Below are 21,463 nucleotides of genomic sequence, written 5' to 3'. Positions count from 1 at the left end.
GTTCCTGGGCTGGGGACAGTGCAGGGCAAACAGTTTCCTGATCGTGTAAAGAAGCTGCACTATGGCTGGAAGCTTTATGGATGTAGGGTGGAGGGATGACCCTTTTGAGCTGAATGGAGTTTCTGCAGTCAGAGTCGAGTGAATCCATGGAATTCATTGTCGCAGAGGGCTGTGGAGGCCAAGTCGTTGAGTGTATCTAGGACAGAGATACATAGGTTTCTACCTCAATAACTCTTGATCCTCGAAGTAATCAAGAACCTATCAGCTATGGATGAATGGCAGAGCAGACTTGATGGGCCGAATGGCCTAATTCTGTTCCTGTACCTTGTGGTCTTAAGGGGTATTTCAGCAGGGAAGATGGGGAAGAGCATTGCTACAATTGCATAGCTTTGCTTGGCCTCAGTTTGCACAAGTATTGGGTCTGCAGTACATCTATTGGTGAGGATCATGGTTTGCATATTTTGAAGAGGAGAGATACTGGACTTGAAATGTTAACTCTGTTTCTGCCGCCCCAGACCTGTTGAGTTTTTCCAGCAGTTTCTGCTTGTTTTTGATTTATTTTGGGTTTATATTTTCCAATCAACCTGTTCAGAGATATTATTACACATCTCTAGAGCGGCTGGGACTTGAACCCAAGTTTTCCTATTCAGAGGTAGGAGCAAAAGCACTGTGCCACAAGACCCTTATTAAAATGGGTTTAGCATAGTGAGGTGGTTGTTTATGACCAACACACTCTAGGGACAGAAAGTCCTTTTTCTGTAATGTAGCACTCAATGAATCTACGCACTCTGAAGCAGGTGGGACTAACATCCTGGCCTCCTGGTTTAGTAACAGCACAGTGGAGAACTCGGTTCCTATTATCAAATCCGATCGTTGGTGGAGCCAGCTAAAGGTGTTGAGTGACTGCCTTCGACTCCCAATTTTTAATGTTCTCATTAAGTTTAAAAGTGGAGGGGGAGGGGAGAAAAAAATCAAATGTCAGCTGTGTAAACGACAATGGTCACTATGTCATAGAGATGTACAACACATAAACAGACCCTTCATTCCAACTCATCCAAGCTGGCCAGCTATGCTAACCTAATCTGGTCCTATTTGCCAGCACTTGGCCCATATCCTTTGGCATGGTGGCTCAGTAGTTAGCACTGTTGCCTCAGCACCAGGGTCCCAGGTTCAATTCCCACCTCAGGCAACTGTCTGTGTGGAGTTTGCACATTCTCCCCGTCTCTGCGTGGATTTCCTCCTGCAGTCCAAAGATGTGCAGGTCAGGTGAATTGGCCATGCTAGATTGCCCGTAGTGTGAGGTGCATTAGTCAGAGGGAAGTGGGTCTGGATGGGTTACTCTTCAGAGGGTCGGTATGGACTGGTTGGGCCGAAGGGCCTGTTTTCACACTGTAGGGAATCTAATCTAAACCCCTCTTCATATGCCCATCTAGATGCCTTTTAAATGAGTAGTATGCAACTAAAGAAAAGATATATGTAGACAACTGTGTAATACATAGGTGTTTATCCTTCTATGGTTGTGGGATTCAGAGCAAATCGCTCCTAGTAAACTATGCTCTATGTATTTAAATTAACCTCCATGAGAGAGGATGCTCTAAAGGCAATGACTGAGTCCACGTGCGTGCAGCTGTAACCTTCAGTAGTTCCTGATGGAGATCCTTGACCAATCGGGAGCCAGTGTAGGGGCGGGCCACGTGATGGCCCGCCTCCACGCACTGACAGGAGTGCGATGTATCCAATTAGAGGCCGCCTTTGGCATCTTGTCCCGCCCATTGACCGCGCCGTCCAATGGAGGCACGTAAGGGCGCGTCATCCTGACGGTCATGTAAGTCCACCAATCGCCGTTGGGGACCGAGCGGCGTGGTCCTAATGGGCGGCTAGAGTAGCCAGTGGCCGGGGCAGAGGCGGGGCGTGGGGGGTGGGGTTCAGGGCCAATGGGAGGTGGGCGGGGACGAGGAGGGGCGCTCCAGGTATAAAAGCGGCGACGAACATGACGGCCCTTCTTTCACAAGATGGCCGAGTGCATGGAGGTAGGTGCCCGGAGGGCGGGAAGGTGTGTAAGTGTATGTATGTGGAGGGGCCTGGACACAAAAGCCCGAATCGGCGGTTTCCATCAGTCAATCAATATTTATGTGAGGGGCTGAGGGTTTCCATTAATTTTCTGTGTGTGGGGGAAGGGGGGGGGTTGGGATCTTGTGGGGGGGGGGGGGGCAACTAGGCCTCGACTTATTGACCCCCACCCTGAGGGGCTGTTTGTTAGCCAGAGGATATGACTCTTGGTGGGAGGGGAGGGGGTGGGGAGGGGGGAATTCATTGTGCTCCCCCACCCCCTCTTCTGTTGGGGGTGGGGGGGATGGGGATTGAACCCAGGGGGTGGGGGGGGGTGGGGTAGAGTTTATTACCCCCCTCGCCCCATCCCCCACACTGCTTCATTTCCCCACACACCCCAACAAGCTCTGCTATTCATTGTACCTATAGACCCCCCCCCCCCCCCACTCCCCAGACACAGCAGCAACACATTCACTATCTCCATTATTTCTTCAATGTTTCACAAATTTCAATCCTTCCACTTGCCTCTTTTTTTTCCCCCCCTCTCTCTCTCTCTCTCTCTCTCTCCCTCCCCAAGTTTCTAATTGAAACCAGTCCGGCTTGTCTTTCAGTTTCTGGGCAAATGAGGTACTGTAGTTGGCTGAGGGGGTGGAGAGAATCCCTTTGTTTCCTCTCAGAAGGATTCTCAGACTGAAACTCCCACCTATAGCTTGGAGCCAACCCTGAAAGTTCTGTTTTCTCTCTCTTTTTCCCCCCACCTCCCCGCCACTGCATGGAGGCAGCATTGGCCCAGGTTGGCTTTGAAAGCTCTGGCCTTGGGTGATGTGTTGGCTTTATCTCCTCTAAGTTCTGTCATGTCATCTCCACTTTGGTGGTTTGTAGCGCTGGGGACTTTTAAATTTTCCTTCTGACTGCATCTGTGTTTTTAAGTTGACTTATCAGACCTTGCATCGGAAACTATGTTTAGTTTCATCCTCCCTGTCAGAATTGTGTCTGAGGTTCGGTTGACACAGAAACCTTAAGTTTATTATTATTAATCCAGAACCTCCACCTGACCTACAAATCTTTTCAAAACTTGCTAATTGCGATTTTTCTTGGTAAAGTTTGCAAAGGCTGTTAATAATGTATCCTGAATTTATATTAATCTCACTGATTTTTAATATCTAAGTGTTATGTTCATAACTTTATCAGTAAAGTTTGCAGAGGCTTAATACAGTGTCCTGAATTTATGTTAATCTCACCAGGAATGAACTGGTCACTTTTTTAATTTTCAGAATTGTTTCTGACCATAGCTCAATTTAGATCTTTAGGAGCTGTGTGTTTGTTAAATTATTAAAATATGTCTGAATTAAAAGGGGAGCATCTGAGGGGAGTTGAGTAGATATTTTACATCCGTCATCTGCTACTTGATTAATGGTTCACTGAACATTTTGAAGAGGTGATTCAATTCCTGCATTCCAAAAAAAGTGCAGGTTAGATGAAGGGGTAAATGTAGGGGACTGGGTCTGGGTGGGTTGCTCTTCAGAGGGTCGGTGTGGACTTGTTGGGCCGAAGGGCCTATTTCCACACTGTAAGTAAGTAATTAATCTAATCAATCTAATCAAATCAATTTGGTGCCATCCCATGTCTTTGTTGATCTAAATCAGCTTCTTGTCTCTCAACTCTTCGAGCATTCTCATTCTGATTTTTGGAGCTCTTCCATGTCCCCATCCTCCTCATAGAGTCATACAGCACAGAAACAGACCCTTTGGTCTAAATTGTCCATGCTGAGCAGACATTCCAACCTGACCTTGTCCCATTTGCCAGCATTTGGCCCATATCCCTCTTAAACCCCTCCTGTTTATATACCCAACCAGATGCCTTTTAAATGTTGTAATTGTACCAGCCTCCACCACTTCCTCTGGCAACATGTTCTGTGCGTGCGCGGTGTTTTTCCATGTGGAAAAAGTTTCCCCTTCACTTATATCGGTAACCTCCATTATTGCACGCTATTGTTTAGAATCATGTTCTTTCACTCTCATGCTTCATTGACCTTTGACCAGACAGCTGACAGAACAGCGTCCGATAGCCGTGCGCTGTGTTCTGAGACCATCACCTTCCACGCTCTCTCCTCCATCCCCACCTCTTTCGAGTATGTGGTCTTACGTTCTCCCTTGGTTTCCATTGTGTTTTTGGGAGCATGCTAAATAAGTGCAAGGTAAAGCTGGGAGCTGTGAATGGCAAAAGTTCTGATTGATTGATGATTTTTTGATTTATTATTTTTATTTGAGTGGCCCAACAGAATCCCCCCTCCTCCCCCCAACTACCTTGAGATTTCTCCTCTCCTGGTTTAGGTGAAATCAATTTATGTTTCTCTTTGGTCCCATATGTCATTCAGGTTTTTCGTTGGGATTGGGAGTTATTGAAATTTTCCCATCCAGTGTCATAAGTGCGATTGTGGTTAGTCTGCCTGTTTTCTGCCCTGTAACGTTGTCTAATTTGACCTCCAGGTGTCTTCACTCCCTGGTGGTCCGGATGGCAGTGCGCCAATCAAGGCTGGTGCAGAGGACATGACCTCCAAGGACTATTACTTTGACTCCTACGCCCACTTCGGAATTCACGAGGTGAGTAAGAGGAAATGCAAAGCAGTTCAGGTCTTGGTAATGAAATTTCATTGCACTTGCGCTGTTTCACTGAGGTGTATTAAGATTTCACGCACTGTCTTGCTTGTTAAGACTGAAACTCGTTTTGCAGCAGCAATGTATTCAGTGCCCACCAAGGGACTTGGGTTCTTGGTTGTGGTTTTCTCAGTGAATCTCAACCTGGTGCTAAGCAGCAGGGTACAGCACTTGGTCTGCAACAGGACACCTCTATACCAGCTGGGTTTGGCATTGGAGACTACATTGACTTCCCTTTCCTCTATTCCCACAGGAAATGTTGAAGGATGAAGTTCGCACTTTGACCTATAGAAACTCCATGTACCACAACAAGCATCTCTTCAAGGACAAGATCGTCCTAGACGTGGGAAGTGGAACTGGAATCCTTTGTATGTTTGCAGCCAAAGCGGGTGCCAAGAAAGTTATTGGGGTGAGCATCAAGTCACTGCGTCTATTGTCAGCGAGGCTCAGTGATGGTGTTCCTCGCCTTTGGACTGTGGTTTTGAAGTGGTCTGTTTTTTCCACATGTGGTATAAGTGACTTCTTATCTCATTGCTGCTTCTGTTACTTTGTTCACCTTCCTATCCCAGTAGTTTTGCTGCATAGTGCAATTTGATGCTATGTTTATATAATTTTGTCATTATGAAGTTGAACCTGGTTAACTGAAAAGGTTAGATTTATGGTATACCAGATACCATGCCAATGGATTGCCAGTAACGCCCAGTAATAGGTGGTATCTAATAATTGGCTGGTTCTTGACTAAAACAGTTTGAATTATGGAAGGAAATGTCAGTTTGTATCTAACTGGCACTGGAGACCAGGCAGGAATAGAGTTGGGCTGGATTGCAATGTCACCATAGTGTCATAGAGATGTACAGCACAGAAACAGGTCTTTGGTCCAACTCATCCAAGCCAACCAGATATCCCAAACCAATCTAGTCCCATCTGCCAGCACCCAGTCCATATCCCTCCAAACCTTCCTATTCATATACCCATCCAGATGCCTTTTAAATGTTGCTATTGTACCAGCCTCCACCACTTCCTCTGTCAGCTCATTCCATACATGTACCATCCTCTATGTAAAAAGTTGCCCCATAGGTCTCCTTATATCTTTCCCCTCTCACCCTAAACCTATGCCGTCTAGTTCTGGACTCCCTGACCCCACGGAAAAGACTTTGTCTATTTATCCTATCCATGCTCCTCCTGATTTTATAAACCTCTATCAGGTTACCCCTCCACCTCTGACGCTCCAGGGAAAACAGCCCTAGCCTATTCAACCTCTCCCTGTAGCTCAAATCCTCCAACCCTGGCAACATCCTTGTAAATGTCTTCTGAACCCTTTCAAGTTTCACAACACCTTTCTGATAGGAAGGAGACCAGAATTGCACGCAATATTCCAATAGTGACCATCCCAAAACCCTGTACAGCCTCAATATGGCCTCCCAACTCCTGTACTTAATACTCTGACCAATGAAGGAAAGCATACTAAATGCTGCCTTCACTATCCTATCAACCTGTGACTCCACTTTCAAGGAGTTATGAACCTGCACTCCAGGGTCTCTTTGTTCAGCAACACTCCCTAGGACCTTAGTAGGATTTGCACACGAATGGTAAGATTTGCTTTCCCAAAATGCAACATCTCGCGTTTATTTAAATTAAACTCCATCTGCCACTTTTCAGCCCATTCGCCCATCTGATCAAGATCCAGTTGTAATTGGAGGTAACCTTCGCTATCCACTACACCTCCAATTGTGGTGTCAGCGGCAAACTTACTAACTATACCTCCTAATGTTCATATCCAAATCATTTATGTAAATGATGAAAAGTAGTGGACCTAACACCAATCCTTGTGGCACTCCAATAGTCACAGGCCTCTAGTCTGAAAAACAACCCTCCACTACCCGGTCTAGGTTCAGCCCAATGTGTTCAAGTAGTCGTCTTAGTGTCTGGTTGTGATGAATTATTGATCAAATTCTGAGCCTCGTTTTATTTGATTGCACAGGTCTACCCATCCCAGCGTGAATCTATACTTGTCAGAAATAGGGATTCCTTTTTTGCCACCTTGCTTAAGTGAAAAGCATGTGAAGATGTAATGTACAATTGTTTCTCTTGGCCATTTCCCAGTTTTGGTGAAAGCTTAAAATGTGAAAGAAGAGTACAATTTTTGTGGTGTAAAATGTTGAACTAATTTTTTTTTCTTTTGCAAACTAGATTGAGTGTTCCAACATCTCCGAATATGCTGAAAAGATCATTAAGGCCAATAATCTAGACCATGGTAAGGATCCAGAATTTTGTGCTTCGTGTTAGGCAACCTGTGCGGTCACGTTACAATATAATTAGTTTTCTTCTCCCTGTTGTTTGGAAGTGCTGATTTGTAATGTCTGGTTTTGCAGGCAAGCAGCTTAATATGTAGTTGTGAATGACTAGCTGGTAGTAGAGCGGATGAGGATTGATCAACTGTTGCATCATGACTAAGTGCATCATTCTTAAATGCTATCAATACAAGCTGTCTGTTGGCAGAGTATTGGTATAAGCTATTGGGGAAAAGACAATTGTCCCTTTCTGCTTTAACGGAGTTTAAACAGTTGTTGCATTAAGTGACTTCTAATATGCTACCTCTCGTATCTTGACCGCCTTCGAAGAATAAGATTGAATCCCAAGTGCACCGAGTGGGTGGTGGATTGGAAAGAGTTGAAGAGGCACCTTTTTGTTTTTAGGATGCCTGTGAAAGAAGGGGTGTTTATAAAACTCGGGTGAGTTTGGGAGAAGTTGAAATAAAGGAGTGGCAAGATTGCCATCCATGAAGAAATAGAAAGCTGCTTGTATTGATGCTGGGTGGGGGGAGGGTCAAGCATTAAGAGTCTGGGGTTTGGGTGGCTCAAAGGGGTCGTGTCGCTCTGCAACAGTGCAGGCTGCAGCCTGTGCTGAGCTCCAGTATGATCCAAGTGTTATAATATCTTGCAAGTGAAACTGCTGCCCCTTGCGTCTTCCTGATTTGGATGGGGTTCGGCTAAATCACGAAGGTGCAAATGTTGGAATGAGATGTGCCAATTAATGCAAATGTGTAAAAACAGTCTCTGAAATAATGTTCTAGTCGACACTGAAACATGCCCTTTAATAATCCTCTGACTGGCATGTGCCTGGTCTGTTTAGTGATCGTGAAACTGAAACCAGCACAACTCTGACTTTTCTGAGCTTGCTTTTGATGGATTTTGACTTCTACTTAATCTGTTTCCAAATAGCATTGCGATGTGTTTTTTTTTGTAGCCAGTCCTAAATTGAGGGAGGACACTAGTCTAAGACTTGCTGGACAATTGTGAATGTCAAAATGTTAATAGTAAGGCCTTCCCATCAGCTGTTTACCACTTTACACTAACTAGGGTTAGCATCCTGCCTGTGGAGCCCCTCTCTGCACTTGTACCATCTAAACTGTGGAACTGTCAAATGGTGCTCATCCAGAACCTAAAATATTGGATAAAGTGTAGGCAGCTTTCCACTACTCCTATATGAATAACTCTTTCAATCCAAAATGATAAAAAAATTGTTGTTACTTGAATTTGTGAAAATACAATAAATGTGTACAAGTCACCACAAAAACAGTGCCTTGTAATTACAGAAATTTACACCAAAAAAAGACTTAAGTTAAGAAAGTATCATTTCCATCGCAGTTATCACCATCATCAAGGGCAAGGTAGAGGAGGTGGAACTTCCCATGGAGAAGGTGGACATAATCATCAGTGAATGGATGGGCTACTGCCTGTTTTACGAATCGATGCTGAACACTGTCATCTACGCAAGGGACAAATGGCTGGTATGTAATGAGTATAAATGGGTTAAGGTACTTGCTTGTTTACTGCAGTCTGTTCTGTCGGGTCAATCTGCATGAGAATTGACGTTTCCAACATGAGCCCTGGATTGGGAATGATTGACTGTCCTGCTCCTAGGATGCTGCCTGACCTGCTGTGCTTTTCCAGCACCACGCTCTCGACTCTGATCTGTCTAGTCAATGTTCCAGTGTAGCCTCAGTATAAATAACAAGTGGATGTCTGCAGCTCTTGAAGTCATGATTGTGCTCCTGTTTGATTTAATGGTTTAGGGATCTGATTTCATTATTTCTTTCTTTTAATTGTTTTCTGGGTGTGGGCTTTAATGGCTAGGCCTCACCTTTTGCCTACCCCAAATTGTCCTCAAACTGAGCAATTTGCTCAGCTATTTCAAAAGCTGCTTGAGAATCAGCCTCTAGAGTTAAGTGTAGGCTAGAAGGGAGTAAGGATGGTAGATTGCCTTCCCTGAAGGATAAACGAGTGAACCAGATAGGGATTTTCACAGAAGCCTGATTGGTGATTGTAAAACTATTATAATATTTCCTGTTTATTTATTAATTTTTAAATTTCCTTTGGTTAGAGACACATGTTCATTATTTGTGGTCCACCTTTGGGGAATAATAAAACATTGTGTGTAAATTTATCCTCTTTGTTTGAGGTACCATATGTCCCTGTGTTAAAGTTGATTCAGTGGGTGGCACAGTGGTTAGCACTGCTGCCTCACAGTGCCAGAGCCCCGGATTCAATACCCACCTCAGACGACTGACTGTGTGGAGTTTGCATGTTCTCCCTGTGTCTGCGTGGGTTTCCTCTGGGTGCTCCGGTTTCCTCCCACAGTCCAAAGATGTGCAGGTCGGGTGAATTGGCCATGCTAAATTTCCTGTAGTGTTAGGTAAGGGGTAAATGTAGCGGTATGGGTGAGTTGTGCTTTGGCAGGGTGGTGTGGACTTGTTGGGCCGAAGGGCCTGTTTCCACACTGTAAGTAATCTAATCTTTTTTAAAAAAGTTACGCACATTACACAGGGTACGGCTTTGGCTTTGTTTTGAACTTGGATATTCTCCCAATTTAAAGAATGAGTACAGTAGTGTGTATGTGTGTCCTCCTGTAGCAGTTTGGTTAAAGTTGTATTTAGTCGCTATTGTTGCATTTATTCTTTACTGATGTATTGATACCTTTTTTACAGCAACCAGATGGCCTCATTTTCCCAGATCGAGCTGCTCTCTATGTCACAGCCATCGAAGACCGGCAATACAAGGACTACAAGATACACTGTGCGTTTACATGTTTTCTCTTGGTTCAGAAAAGGTTTACAAGGTTGTTGCCAGGGTTGGAGGGTTTGTGCTATAGGGAGAGGTTGAATAGGCTGGGATTATTTTCTCTGGAGTGTCTGAGGCTGACAGGTAATCTTATAGAGGTTTAGAAAATCATGAGGGGCATGGATAGGGTAAGTGGACAAGGCCTTTTCCCCAGGATAGGGGAGCCCAAAACTAGAGGGCATAGGTTAAAGGTAAGAGGGGAAGGGTTTAAAAGGGACCTCAGGGGCAACTTTTTCCACAGTGTGGTGTATGGAACATACTGCCAAAGGAAGTGGTGGAGGCTAGTACAATTGCAACATTTAAAAGGCATCTGGATGGGTACATGAATAAGAAATGTTTAGAGGGATATGGGCCAAATGCTGGCAAATGGGACTAGGTTAATTTAGGATATGTGGTTGGCATGGGCGAGTTGAACTGAAGGGTCTGTTTCTGTGCTCCACAGTTCAATGACTCTATTATAATGTATAATTCAGTCATCCATTCTATGATCTCTAAGTGGCTCAGACTCATTTTGTTTTAGAAAGCTTCTTTTATACACCTTGAGACATTTTATTACATGTGAAGGTGTTACATGAATTAAATTGTTATTTAAAAGGTGGGTTGATCTAATGGTGGCGATGATCAATGGATGCCTTTTGGTTAGCTGCAGAAAATTTGTTACTGCTGAAGGGAAAGTGGGAATAATGAGGTATGGGTTTACCATTAGAAGCATGTTATTTAAGAGTGAAACGGGGTTGTATTTTAGTTTACCCAGCCATGCTAATCTGGAACTCACAACTAGTCACTAGAAACATCCAGTGTGATATTGGTATGTTTTTTGTTTACAAAGGGATTTGAAGCAAAGACATGAAAATTAAGTTGAGTTTGGGGGAGCGGTGGGGGGCATGATTTAATTCCAGCATGGAAAGCCTGTGTGGCTTCAGAGGAGTGATGGCATGGATTGAAGTTTTGGGTAGTAGGGCTAGGAGTTGTTTTTGCATCAACCTGGCTTTGCTTGTGCATCCACGCACAGCACCGTCTCGGTTACCTACCTGTGTCTTCAGGCTGGGTTCCTGGTTTGCCTTGTCTGTAGCTCACCCAGGACTGGTTCTTGTGCCCACAATCGGTGTGTCAAGAGAGCAGCTTATTGAGCACCTGCTGGAGTATGCACACGAAGCGAATGACACTGGAAATTATTCTGCCACTGGGTGGGAGGGACAAAGATGGTTGGGAGCTTGCTGCTTCTATAACTACTTTGCAACTTGATAAACCGGTCTCTCTCTGTCTCTTTCGTCCACAGGGTGGGAGAACGTCTATGGTTTTGACATGTCCTGTATAAAGGATGTGGCCATAAAAGAGCCACTGGTGGATGTGGTGGATCCCAAACAGCTGGTGACCAATGCCTGCCTCATCAAGGTTAGCATGTGATTTCCATTTCTGTCAGCACTTCCCCCTTTCAGTTGGGGCAGTGTGGAGAGATTGGATACAATTAAACTTGAAACTATCCCTCTGCTATGCTACTGTATAGGGGCAAGCTGTTTGAGGGGCAGGGTAGGACCTACTTTGTAAAACCCTACCAAAGTGAACGTTGACACTAGCCTAGCAGAAGTTTTATCTGTAAAAATTGTTAGTCTGAACATTTTTTTTAGATCAATGTGTAACATAATTGAATTACTGTACCTTTCAGGAGGTGGACATTTACACAGTGAAAGTTGACGATCTGTCATTCACATCCCCTTTCTGCCTCCAAGTTATTCGCAACGACTACATCCATGCACTGGTAGCATACTTCAACATTGAGTTCACCCGATGCCACAAGAGAACGGGATTCTCCACAGGTAGAGTCTGGACAGGGATTTCAAGCAGCTGGTCTTGTCATTGATGTGGCTCATCAACCATTAAGGTTGAGAACCTGATCTGATGCTGAAAACCTAGTCTTGCATCCAACCCTGTTGACCTTAGTTTCTGAATTAATCTGCCTTTGTTCAAATCTCTTTATGGCATCCCCCTTCCTAGCTCCTTGACATCCTCGTACACTGTGTTCTCCCATTCTGGTGTGTTGTACGTCTCTAGTCTTTAGCATTGGTGACCATGTTTTCAGCATGGCCTGTCATGCGCTCACCCTCACTTTTCGTTCTTTCTTTCCTTCCTCCCCCACCCACATTATACTGGTGCCGATGGCATGACTCACCGCCATTCTTCAATTTCCAGCACCAGATGCTCCTTACACACACTGGAAGCAAACTGTTTTCTACATGGAGGACTACTTGACAGTCAAGCGAGGCGAGGAGATCTTTGGAACAGTCAGCATGAAACCCAACACCAAGAACACTGTAAGTTTTGGAGGTTGCCTGCACATACCCTTAGAAATGTGTGGCTGAGATTGCAGTTGTACTAGTTTTTGAACCCTGCATGTTTCTAGCCTCCTATAAGAGGGAAATGGATGAACCAAAGGGAGGAGGAGTGGAGAAAAGAGACAATGTCAGCAAGGCTGGTAGCAAAAGCGACCACTTGCTCTTCAGAAATCTAAAACTGGAATATTGTTGATTTGGAGCACCTTTCTTGTCAAGCATCTTAGGAATCTGTAATGAAAGGAAATGGATGAATTAAATGTAACTTTTCTCTCTCTCTTCTCTTCTCAGCGGGACCTCGATTTCACTGTTGACATTGAATTCAAGGGACAACTGTGTGAGATGTCTGGCTCCATTGACTACAAGATGCGCTAGGACCAGCTTTCACCCCCCCTCCTCCCGCTGTGCGCACCGTCCTCACCCCTCCATTCAGTCACCAGCGTGACCTCTGTAGTGTGCTATATATAGATAACTTTGTTTTCAGAATTTTAAAAAAAGTTCGTTGGTTGTGCGACTGACTGCTCCTCTCCTTGATCAGTTGAAGTCCATTAGCATGGCATATGAGCTGGGAGGAGGGAGGAAGGCATCTAGAATAATTCTACTTATAACAGTTGCCACATGTGCTATTATGGAACCATTCTTAAGCTGCTGTATTGATTTGTTTTGTTTGGACAAAAGCAGAGATATTCTAATGTAAATCCCTGTTTATCTATATCTATCTTGGCAGGGAAGATTTAAGATCTGAGCAAATTTGTTTTGCGTATTTTTTTTAAAGAATGGTACTTTACATTTATGCTCGTTCCCTAATTTGGCAGATCATCCTACAGTCAGCAATGTAATTCTCACCTGACTTTAAGTGCATCTTCTGCGTTTTAAAATTTTTTTTTGGGACCTTGTTCTTGACTGGAGAATTCTTTTGTTGTAAGTGGGATGCATCTCTGTGGTGAAGATACTTAAAAACTGCTGTTACAGTATAACCCTTCAGGAGAAAACGGGTTCAAGAGTAAGCATGGAGATTGCAGACTGTACACCAAATGAATACATTTGGGTTGATGGACTGGAGATTATTTTAAATCTTGTTCATGATGTGGGAAGTTCAAGGTGAAGTGACCATCCCTCTTGTGCCCATTTTATAACTCGTCCAAAATCTATGGGTACAGGTTTCTTAATCCCATTGACAAATCCCAGCACCAAGAGTGTGTCTCTGTCATGCTTCCTTGTTCAGGATGAAACCCCACCTGGTGGAGGTCAGTCTGCTGGACACAGATGGTCTGGGTGACTGAATTGGGACTCCAGTTAAGCATTTTTAGATTTTTTTTTCTTTTTGGTAAACATTGAAGGCCCTGCAAAGAGGGTCACTCTTTGGGATTATCGTGTCTGTGGCGTTTGAACCTGGATGCTCACTGCTGAGTCCTTAATCTCAGCATGATTGATTTTTTCTGTGTGTCCTGTTGCTTCTCTTTTTTTGTCCTAAAGTTAAATCATTTTTCTACTGTGATTTATATATCCATCCATTAAATTGACACCGGTTTTGAAGTTTCAGTCCTTCCCACCTTGAGTTGCAAACAACTCTACTGTGTGTTAATTTTTGTTCCTTCAGCAGTTGCCATAGCTTTAGTGGGAAGTACTCAGTGGCTTGAGTTTGCTGCTTCATCTCTATGTAACTGCTGCTCATTTATCCTCTGCACGAGGCTCTATGTAAATGCTTCCATTGTGCATGTAGAGTCTTCAGGTCTGAATACCTGTGTCAAAGGTTTGTGACGGCCTGGTTGTCTTGCACACTGCAAGAATCCGTGTTACTGTGAAACTTGGCAGAGCCAAGCCCTTAAAGTTCTATAACCTTGCCGGTCCTGTTGAACAACTACCTTGCTTAAGACACTCTGTAATTGTGAATGTGCTGTGCGGTAAGAAATTTGAGGAAGTTGTTCTGAAACTTGGGGAATTTTGCTCTGAGAAGAGAGGCGACGTGTAAACATCACTGACTAGTGATACCCATTGTGCCTGGTTTGTGATTGCCACTATCTGAATTTGTTTCTTAAAACTTAAGCAGAAGTGTTTGTGTTCTCCTGACTGAAGAAGAAAAGTAGCTGAGGGCAGTAACCTTCTCACACTTTCTCCCCCAGCCAATCTCAACAGCACCTTCTGTTTGGCAGGTAATGGTTTTGCACCACATGGGAATTTGAATAGACATTAGCACGGCTGCAGGCTGGTGTGGCTTATACATTACAGTCCTGGTGTAATGAGAATCATTGCTTCAAAAACACTATGTTAAACGGTTGTTGTTTGAGGAAACTCTGACCTCTTCAGTGGGGCAACATTCAAGTTCAAAAAGGAGTACTAATTTGTAAGTGTTTTACTGTGTGTGACCATCTTTTGGCTGAAAACACTAATATTTTATTTCAGTCCTTTGATCAGCTTGCACTGTTGTGATGCTAGATTATCCATTGTCTGACCATACACCTAAAGCACATGCCCAGGCATATGTTACCTTCCTCAGGGTGCAGGGAGTTGTTTGACAGGTTAACAAACGTTGCTGATACCCAATTTGTTTTGCTCTCCAGTCTTTCTCTCTGTACCCCCATCTAACCTCAGCAAGTTGTGTAGCTAATTGAGATGGAAGCTCCTCATCTTTGAGTTCCACACCAATATTGCTCAGTGTTCTGTCAGTTGGTGCTTAGAACAAGTACCCACTGAAAGACTGCCAATTACTAAATGCCACCTAATATGTTGGGGAAAGATATTGGTGGCAGCAGGGTGTATATCTGCATTGTGAAAGTGTTCATGAAGTTGTGTACAGCTGTGGGAGGGATAGTAGTTATTTGGACCTAACCGGCTACATTCTTCATTCTGTCCAGCCTGTTTGGTTAGGGTTGCTTATCAAGTCAGAAAAATAAAGACCAAGACTCCTTGGAATCTGAGTGCTGCCTCACCATACCAGCTTTTTTGACATGTGGAGATGGTGTTTCAGTTGAGGACAATACAATATTCAAGGGCTGTGGCTAAGCTTTGATCTGACTGAATAGCATTTCTGCTCTGGCAGATTTGTTTTAACTTTTCTTGTGCGTGTGCTTTTTCCTCCAGTTTTAACGTGTCCACATCTCACCCTAACTGAATCCTGAATCGGGGGTGTGTTGGCCTGCAGCTGCTGACATTTGCTGACTGGCATTTTTTCTCTTACTGAGCCAAGACCAACGAGGCCTGGTTGGTTGCTGCAATCGCTGTCCTACCTGCAGTTCCTTCTGAGACTAGGATCATCCCACCTCCTGACTGCTGTTCAGCAGTAGAGGCATTGCACCAGTGATGTCCATGAGCATGTTGTTCACAGACTGCATGTGCAATGTTTTGCTGATGTGCTTTAGAGGAGAGAGCTTGATTTTTTTTTGTTGTGCCCCCTTATTTTTAAAGGGACAGTTATATTTCAGAAGCTTTGTTACAGCCCTGACTTATACCTAAAATTGATCTTTTTAAGAAGAGTATTAGTGTACATTGAGACTGCCATGTTGGTCTTCTAAACCCCTAGTACTAACTGGCGAACATTTGTGACTGTGTAGTAAATTATGCTTTGTTTTTTTTATATATGGTGACATTCATTGAGAATAAAAGTTTGTCTTTATGTTTTGTGTAAGTCTCTTTAATTGCTCTTGGTCACTTTAGTTGCTACTTTGAGGTGAACAGCTCAGGGTTCCCCATTGAGATTCTAATGCATATAGCTACATAAGTGATAAATACAGGACCTGGAAAGGAGTTGAGCACTGAATAGTTTCAGACTGACCCTTTATCAAAACATTTTGACAAAGGATACACAACTATAAAATGGACATTGTTTTTTCTGAAGGTATGAAGGCAGTAGCTTTTTAACAGACTTTCCATGCCTATTTTACAGGAAACATTTGGTCAGGTAACATCTATGTAGAGTTTCAGCAGTTATTGTTCAGGAAGCTAAACAGTGAAGGACTGTGATAGCAACAGGAGAGATAGTGTCCTTGCCAAGATGAGGAATATTTTCTAATATGCAGACACAGCAAGGAGAATCAAATGCAAGAGTAGGGAGGTTATTTTTTGGTTATAAAGGGCATTGGTGAGAGTGTATCTAGACTATTTTAGTGGTCACACAGATAAAAGAACATGAATGCTTTGGAAGTAGTTGAGGATCCTCTTGCATTTAGAGTCTGAGGTGACTTAAAGATGGATGTGGAAGAATCTAGAACAAGGGATTGTAGTTTTAAAAATAAGGGGTCAACCTGAGGTCAGATGGAGGGTGGGGACAATATTCTTATGGTTGAGTCTTTGGAATTCCCTTCCTCAAAACAGTGAATACAGAATCTTTCAGTATTTTTAATACAGGACAGAATATGATGCTGACTATCAAAGCAATGGAATATTCTCAATGCAGGAATGTAGAGTTCAGGTCAAAATCAGATCCGCCAAGATCTTGAAGTGTAGATGACCTGAAGAATTAAGTAGCCTACTGTAGTTCCTTGTTTGTAGGAGGGTTATATTCATTACTAAACCAGGTAAATGTGTAGAAAAATCAAAGTGAAACAGTCCTAGCCACCCTCTGACTGAAGGAAAAATACTTCATCTTCTACCTAGGTACCCTCCAACCACACAATGTTGATTTCATCACTTCCCTCATCTCCTTTTCTCCCCAACCTTATTACCATATATAACTCACCAATATTCAGTAGGGTATAATACTGCTGAGAGGAAAGAGCTAGATTATCAAAGCTTTTTGTCTTTTATTCACCAGGACAAACAATAGCAAACCTCAGGAATCAATGAGCTAAATGATTTGTCAAGGAATTGCTGTGGGGAATTCACCAGGGAACAGTTGGCCCTTATACTTTTACAATTAAAAGTTATTAACACCTAAATATGTTTAACCATGAACATTTAATGCCCAACAGAATTTAAACACCAATTGTTCTGTATGGAGGATCTTCAAGATAACTGCATTACTTTGGTGGTGCCTGGGAAGGAAGGTTGGACAACTGGAAACACCTCCAAACAATTCATAACAAACAGGTGTCTAAAGTTCCTTGCACACAATCCACTGTCTCTTGGAAAGTGATTGAGGACTCTCAATGCAGCCTCCATTAACAATTCAACTTAGAGCAGTATTTCCCAAACTGTCTCCTCCCATAAGGATCCTGCAAATGAGACCTGAAAACTTATGAACCCCTCAGAGTTGCAAGAGTGGAGAGGGCACGCAGAGAGCAACAGCATAACTCAGAACTCCACAGTGGCCATTGTTGCCTCTGAGCTTGTAATTCTGCTCAGGGTTCTAAATCCCATTTTGTGAAGCCCTGACTTGAGATTCCATGCACCGCTCATTAACAGCACATGAAGGGAAAGTAGGCAAATTATTTATTACAAATAAATGTAGGTTAGAGAACACAGCTCAAGATAAACAACAGTAAGTTTTTAAAAAATTTCCCAGCAGATTTCTTCTAAATTTAAGAGCATTCACTCTCAACAATCCAAATCAGAGTAACTCTTCACGAAGGATAGAAATTTCCAGTCCACTATATATAAAAAAAAGCTTAAGAGTTAAATCCTCATTTTATTTACAAGATAGACAAAATGAAAAATTCTTCTCCCAGTCCCAATAACGTAGATTTAAGTAGTAAACTATCCAGATCCACAGGTGTATAGAATCCTGCCATTAAAACAGACAGGGCTTGAATAATACGTTTGCTCGCCACAATCCAAAAACCCAAGGGCACATCATTTCTCCAGAGGCGCGTAGTTCAAGAGCTTCTCGATCAGGTCTACATGGGACAGCAACATCCGTCTGCAGCAGTAACGCTTCAGGCCCAATGCATCTAGTGCATCACTGCAAACAAATAACCCACATTCAGTCACAGATTAATGTCACACGGCTGGCTTTATACATCGCTCTAAAGAACTAAAATTAGGAGAAAAGGTTAGAGGCTAGGTTTCTACTTCCAATAGATGGGTTAAGGAGTGATCTAACAGTCATTTCAGATTCACTCAAAAGGGGTTAGAAAAAGGTTATCAGCTTAGATAGAGCAAGTTCACAAGTAGGACAACCCAAAGTTAAAGGACACTGTCATTTAGCTCCCCAATCATGACCGATTCATGACACACTGCCTGGAGGATGTATGTGTATGAGAGCAGCAACTATTAGAACGTTTTGGGAGGTGGTTAGATGATCACTTGAGACTCCATGGTGTGTGGGATACTGTACAGAGGTCAGGAAGGTAGGATGGGTGTGGACTGGTGATCAATTGTTGGTGTACACATGTTAGGTCACGTTCTGTGCTGTAACATTCTTTTGTGTTATCATTTGCAGTGAATCAAATTGGCTGAAGACTGGTATCTGTGATGCTAAGGACCAGTGGAGGAGACCAAAACGTATCATCCACTCGGCACTTCTGACTGAAGATTCTTGCGAATGCTTCAGCCTCGCCTTCTGCAGTGGTGCTGGAAATAATGGAGCCTCCTTTGCCAGGGACTACTTTCATTGTCCACCACCATTCATGAGTAGATATGGCAGGACTACAGAGCTTGGACCTGAGCCGTGAGTTGTATCAGCTCTCGTGTCTTTTGTCCTTTCAAGTGGTCCTGTTTTGTAGCTTCACTAGGTTGACAGCCCAGTTTAGGTACACCTGGTGCTGCGCCTGGCATACCTTCCTGCACTCTGGATGAGCACACTCAACCTCTTCTCAAGAAAATCAACTAAGAGTAAGTGAGGACTGCAGATGCTGGAGATCAGAGCTGAAGATGTGTTGCTGGAAAAGCGCAGCAGATCAGGCAGCATCCAAGGAGCAGGAGAATCGACGATTCAGGCATGAGCCCTTCTTCAGGAATGAGGAGAGTGTGTCTAGCAGCGAAGGTAAAAAGGTAGGGAGGAGGGACTTGGGGGAGGGGCTATTGTTGTTGTACATCAGGCCCCAGTCACCGTGTGGACGGTACAGGCGCCGCTCGGTGTTGTTGTTGTTGTTGTACACTAGGCCACAGTCACCGTGTGGACGGTACGGGCGCCGCTCGGTGTTGTTGTTGTTGTTGTACACCAGGCCCCAGTCACCGTGTGGACGGTACAGACGCCGCTTGGTGTTGTTGTTGTACACCAGGCCCCAGTCACCGTCTGGACGGTACAGGCACCGCTCGGTGTTGTTGTTGTTGTACACCAGGCCCCAGTCACCGTGTGGACGGTACAGGCGCCGCTCGGTGTTGTTGTTGTTGTTGTACACCAGGCCCCAGTCACCGTGTGGACGGTACGGGCGCCGCTCGGTGTTGTTGTTGTACACCAGGCCCCAGTCACCGTGTGGACGGTACAGGCGCCGCTCGGTGTTGTTGTTGTTGTTGTTGTTGTTGTACACTAGGCCCCAGTCACCGTGTGGACGGTACGGGCGCCGCTCGGGGTTGTTGTTGTTGTACACTAGGCCCCAGTCACCGTGTGGACGGTACGGGCGCCGCTTGGTGTTGTTGTTGTACACTAGGCCCCAGTCACAGTGTGGACGGTACAGGCGCCACTCGGTGTTGGTGACTGGGGCCTGGTGTACAACAACAACACCGAGCGGCGCCTGTACCGTCCACACGGTGACTGGGGCCTGGTGTACTACAACAACAACAACGTGTGGACGGTACAGGCGCCGCTCGGTGTTGTTGTTGTACACCAGGCCCCAGTCACCGTGTGGACGGTACAGGCGCCACTCGGTGTTGTTGTTGTACACTAGGCCCCAGTCACCGTGTGGACGGTACAGGCGCCGCTCGGTGTTGTTGTTGTACACTAGGCCCCAGTCACCGTGTGGACGGTACAGGCGCCGCTCGGTGTTGGTGTTGGTGTTGTTGTAGACTAGGCCCCAGTCACCGTGTGGACGGTACAGGCGCCGCTCGGTGTTGTTGTTGTACACTAGGCCCCAGTCACCGTGTGGACGGTACAGGCGCCGCTCGGTGTTGTTGTTGTACACTAGGCCCCAGTCACCGTGTGGACGGTACAGGCGCCGCTCGGTGTTGTTGTTGTTGTTGTACACCAGGCCCCAGTCACCGTGTGGACGGTACAGGCGCCGCTCGGTGTTGTTGTTGTACACTAGGCCTCAGGCCTCCCTCCTCCCGCAGTCACTTACCCCTCGGTGTACTCCGCCTGCAGCAGGCCCAGGTAGGCCTCCCACTTGTTACCGACCACCTTGCCGCAGGTGAAGCAGCGGACCGGGATGATCATGGCGCCGTCTCCAGAGACCGCGAGGGGGGGACACACAAGCTCCGCTTCTCGAACCTTCTCCCAGCCTCCGCCTCACTGCGCATGTGCTGGACGCCGTGGAGGGGCGGGGTTTCCACGAGCGGACTGCGCATGTGCTGGACGCCGTGGAGGGGCGGGGTTTCCAGGGGCGGACTGCGCATGTGCTGGAGGCCGAGGAGGGGCGGGGTTTCCACGGGTGGACTGTACATGTGCTGGGGGGCGAAGTTTCCACGGGCGGACTGCGCATGTGCTGGACGCTGTGGAGGGGCGGGGTTTCCACGAGCGGACTGCGCATGTGTCAGTCATCTTCAAGGGAAAGCTGCAGTGAGGGGTTGCGAGCGGCAGGGGGTGCCGTTCCTCTCAATTTCACCTTCACCGTGGGAATGGTGGGAACTTCACCTTGAGGAGGTGCTGTTGAGCTGCCATAGAGCCATAGGAATGAGGGACGTAGACAGGCAGGAGGCTGGAAGAACACAGCAAGCCAGGCAGCATCAGAAGAAGTCAATGTTTTGGGTGTAATCCTGCTTCAGGACATATGATGAGGGAGTGCAGCAACAAGCTGGTTGGCAGCATGTTAGCTCAGTGGTTAGCACTGCTGCCTCACAACACCAGGGCCATGGGATTGGTTCCAGCCTCAGGCGACTGTCTGTGTGGAGTTTGCACATTCTCCCCATGTCTGTGTGGGTTTCCTCTCAATCCAAAAATGTGCAGATGAGGTGGCTTGGGCATGCTAAATTGCCCATAGTGTTCAGGGTTAGTTGCATTCATCATGGAAAATGCAGAGTAATAGGGTAGGGGAATGGGTCTGGGTGGGTTACTCATCAGAGGGATGGTGTGGACTTGTTGGGCCAAACAGCCTGTATCCACACTGTGGGGATTCTATGGTTCTAGGCACATTCCTGACAAAGGCCTTATGCCCGAAATGTAAACTCTCCTGCTCCTCGGATGCTGCCTGACCTGCTGTGCTTTGCAAACACCACACTTTTCAACTCTGACCTTCGGCATCTGCAGTCCTCACTTTCTCCTGGTTCTGGGGATAGCAGCACTGACCAACCAGGATGGATTGACTGATTAGGTTAGGATTGTTTTGGCTGGAGTTCA

At 45.3% G+C, this 21,463-nt stretch overlaps 2 protein-coding genes across 2 annotated transcripts; one reads left to right on the top strand and one right to left on the bottom strand.

Annotated features, from left to right (window-relative positions):
• The first annotated feature begins 1,937 nt into the window (after positions 1 to 1,937).
• prmt1 (protein arginine methyltransferase 1) lies at positions 1,938 to 15,769 on the top strand. Its single transcript, XM_072588863.1, has 10 exons — positions 1,938 to 2,030; positions 4,539 to 4,652; positions 4,960 to 5,115; positions 6,897 to 6,960; positions 8,354 to 8,496; positions 9,694 to 9,781; positions 11,106 to 11,221; positions 11,493 to 11,643; positions 12,017 to 12,138; positions 12,448 to 15,769. The coding sequence occupies exons 1-10, from the start codon at positions 2,013 to 2,015 to the stop codon at positions 12,529 to 12,531; spliced, it is 1,056 nt and encodes a 351-aa protein (XP_072444964.1). The 5' UTR covers positions 1,938 to 2,012; the 3' UTR covers positions 12,532 to 15,769.
• Positions 15,770 to 17,506: 1,737 nt separating this feature from the next.
• On the bottom strand, positions 17,507 to 20,437 carry polr2l (RNA polymerase II, I and III subunit L). Its single transcript, XM_072588864.1, has 2 exons — positions 20,250 to 20,437; positions 17,507 to 17,992 (listed from the first exon to the last, which is right to left on the bottom strand). Exons 1-2 carry the CDS (start codon positions 20,342 to 20,344, stop codon positions 17,884 to 17,886), a joined length of 204 nt encoding a protein of 67 aa, XP_072444965.1. The 5' UTR covers positions 20,345 to 20,437; the 3' UTR covers positions 17,507 to 17,883.
• Positions 20,438 to 21,463: the final 1,026 nt, after the last annotated feature.

The sequence above is a fragment of the Chiloscyllium punctatum genome, chromosome 18, assembly GCF_047496795.1.
Source record: "Chiloscyllium punctatum isolate Juve2018m chromosome 18, sChiPun1.3, whole genome shotgun sequence".
Taxonomy (NCBI): Eukaryota; Metazoa; Chordata; class Chondrichthyes; order Orectolobiformes; family Hemiscylliidae; genus Chiloscyllium; species Chiloscyllium punctatum.
Note: the sequence above shows the minus strand (reverse complement) of the source record. Positions and strands in the feature narration are given on the sequence as shown.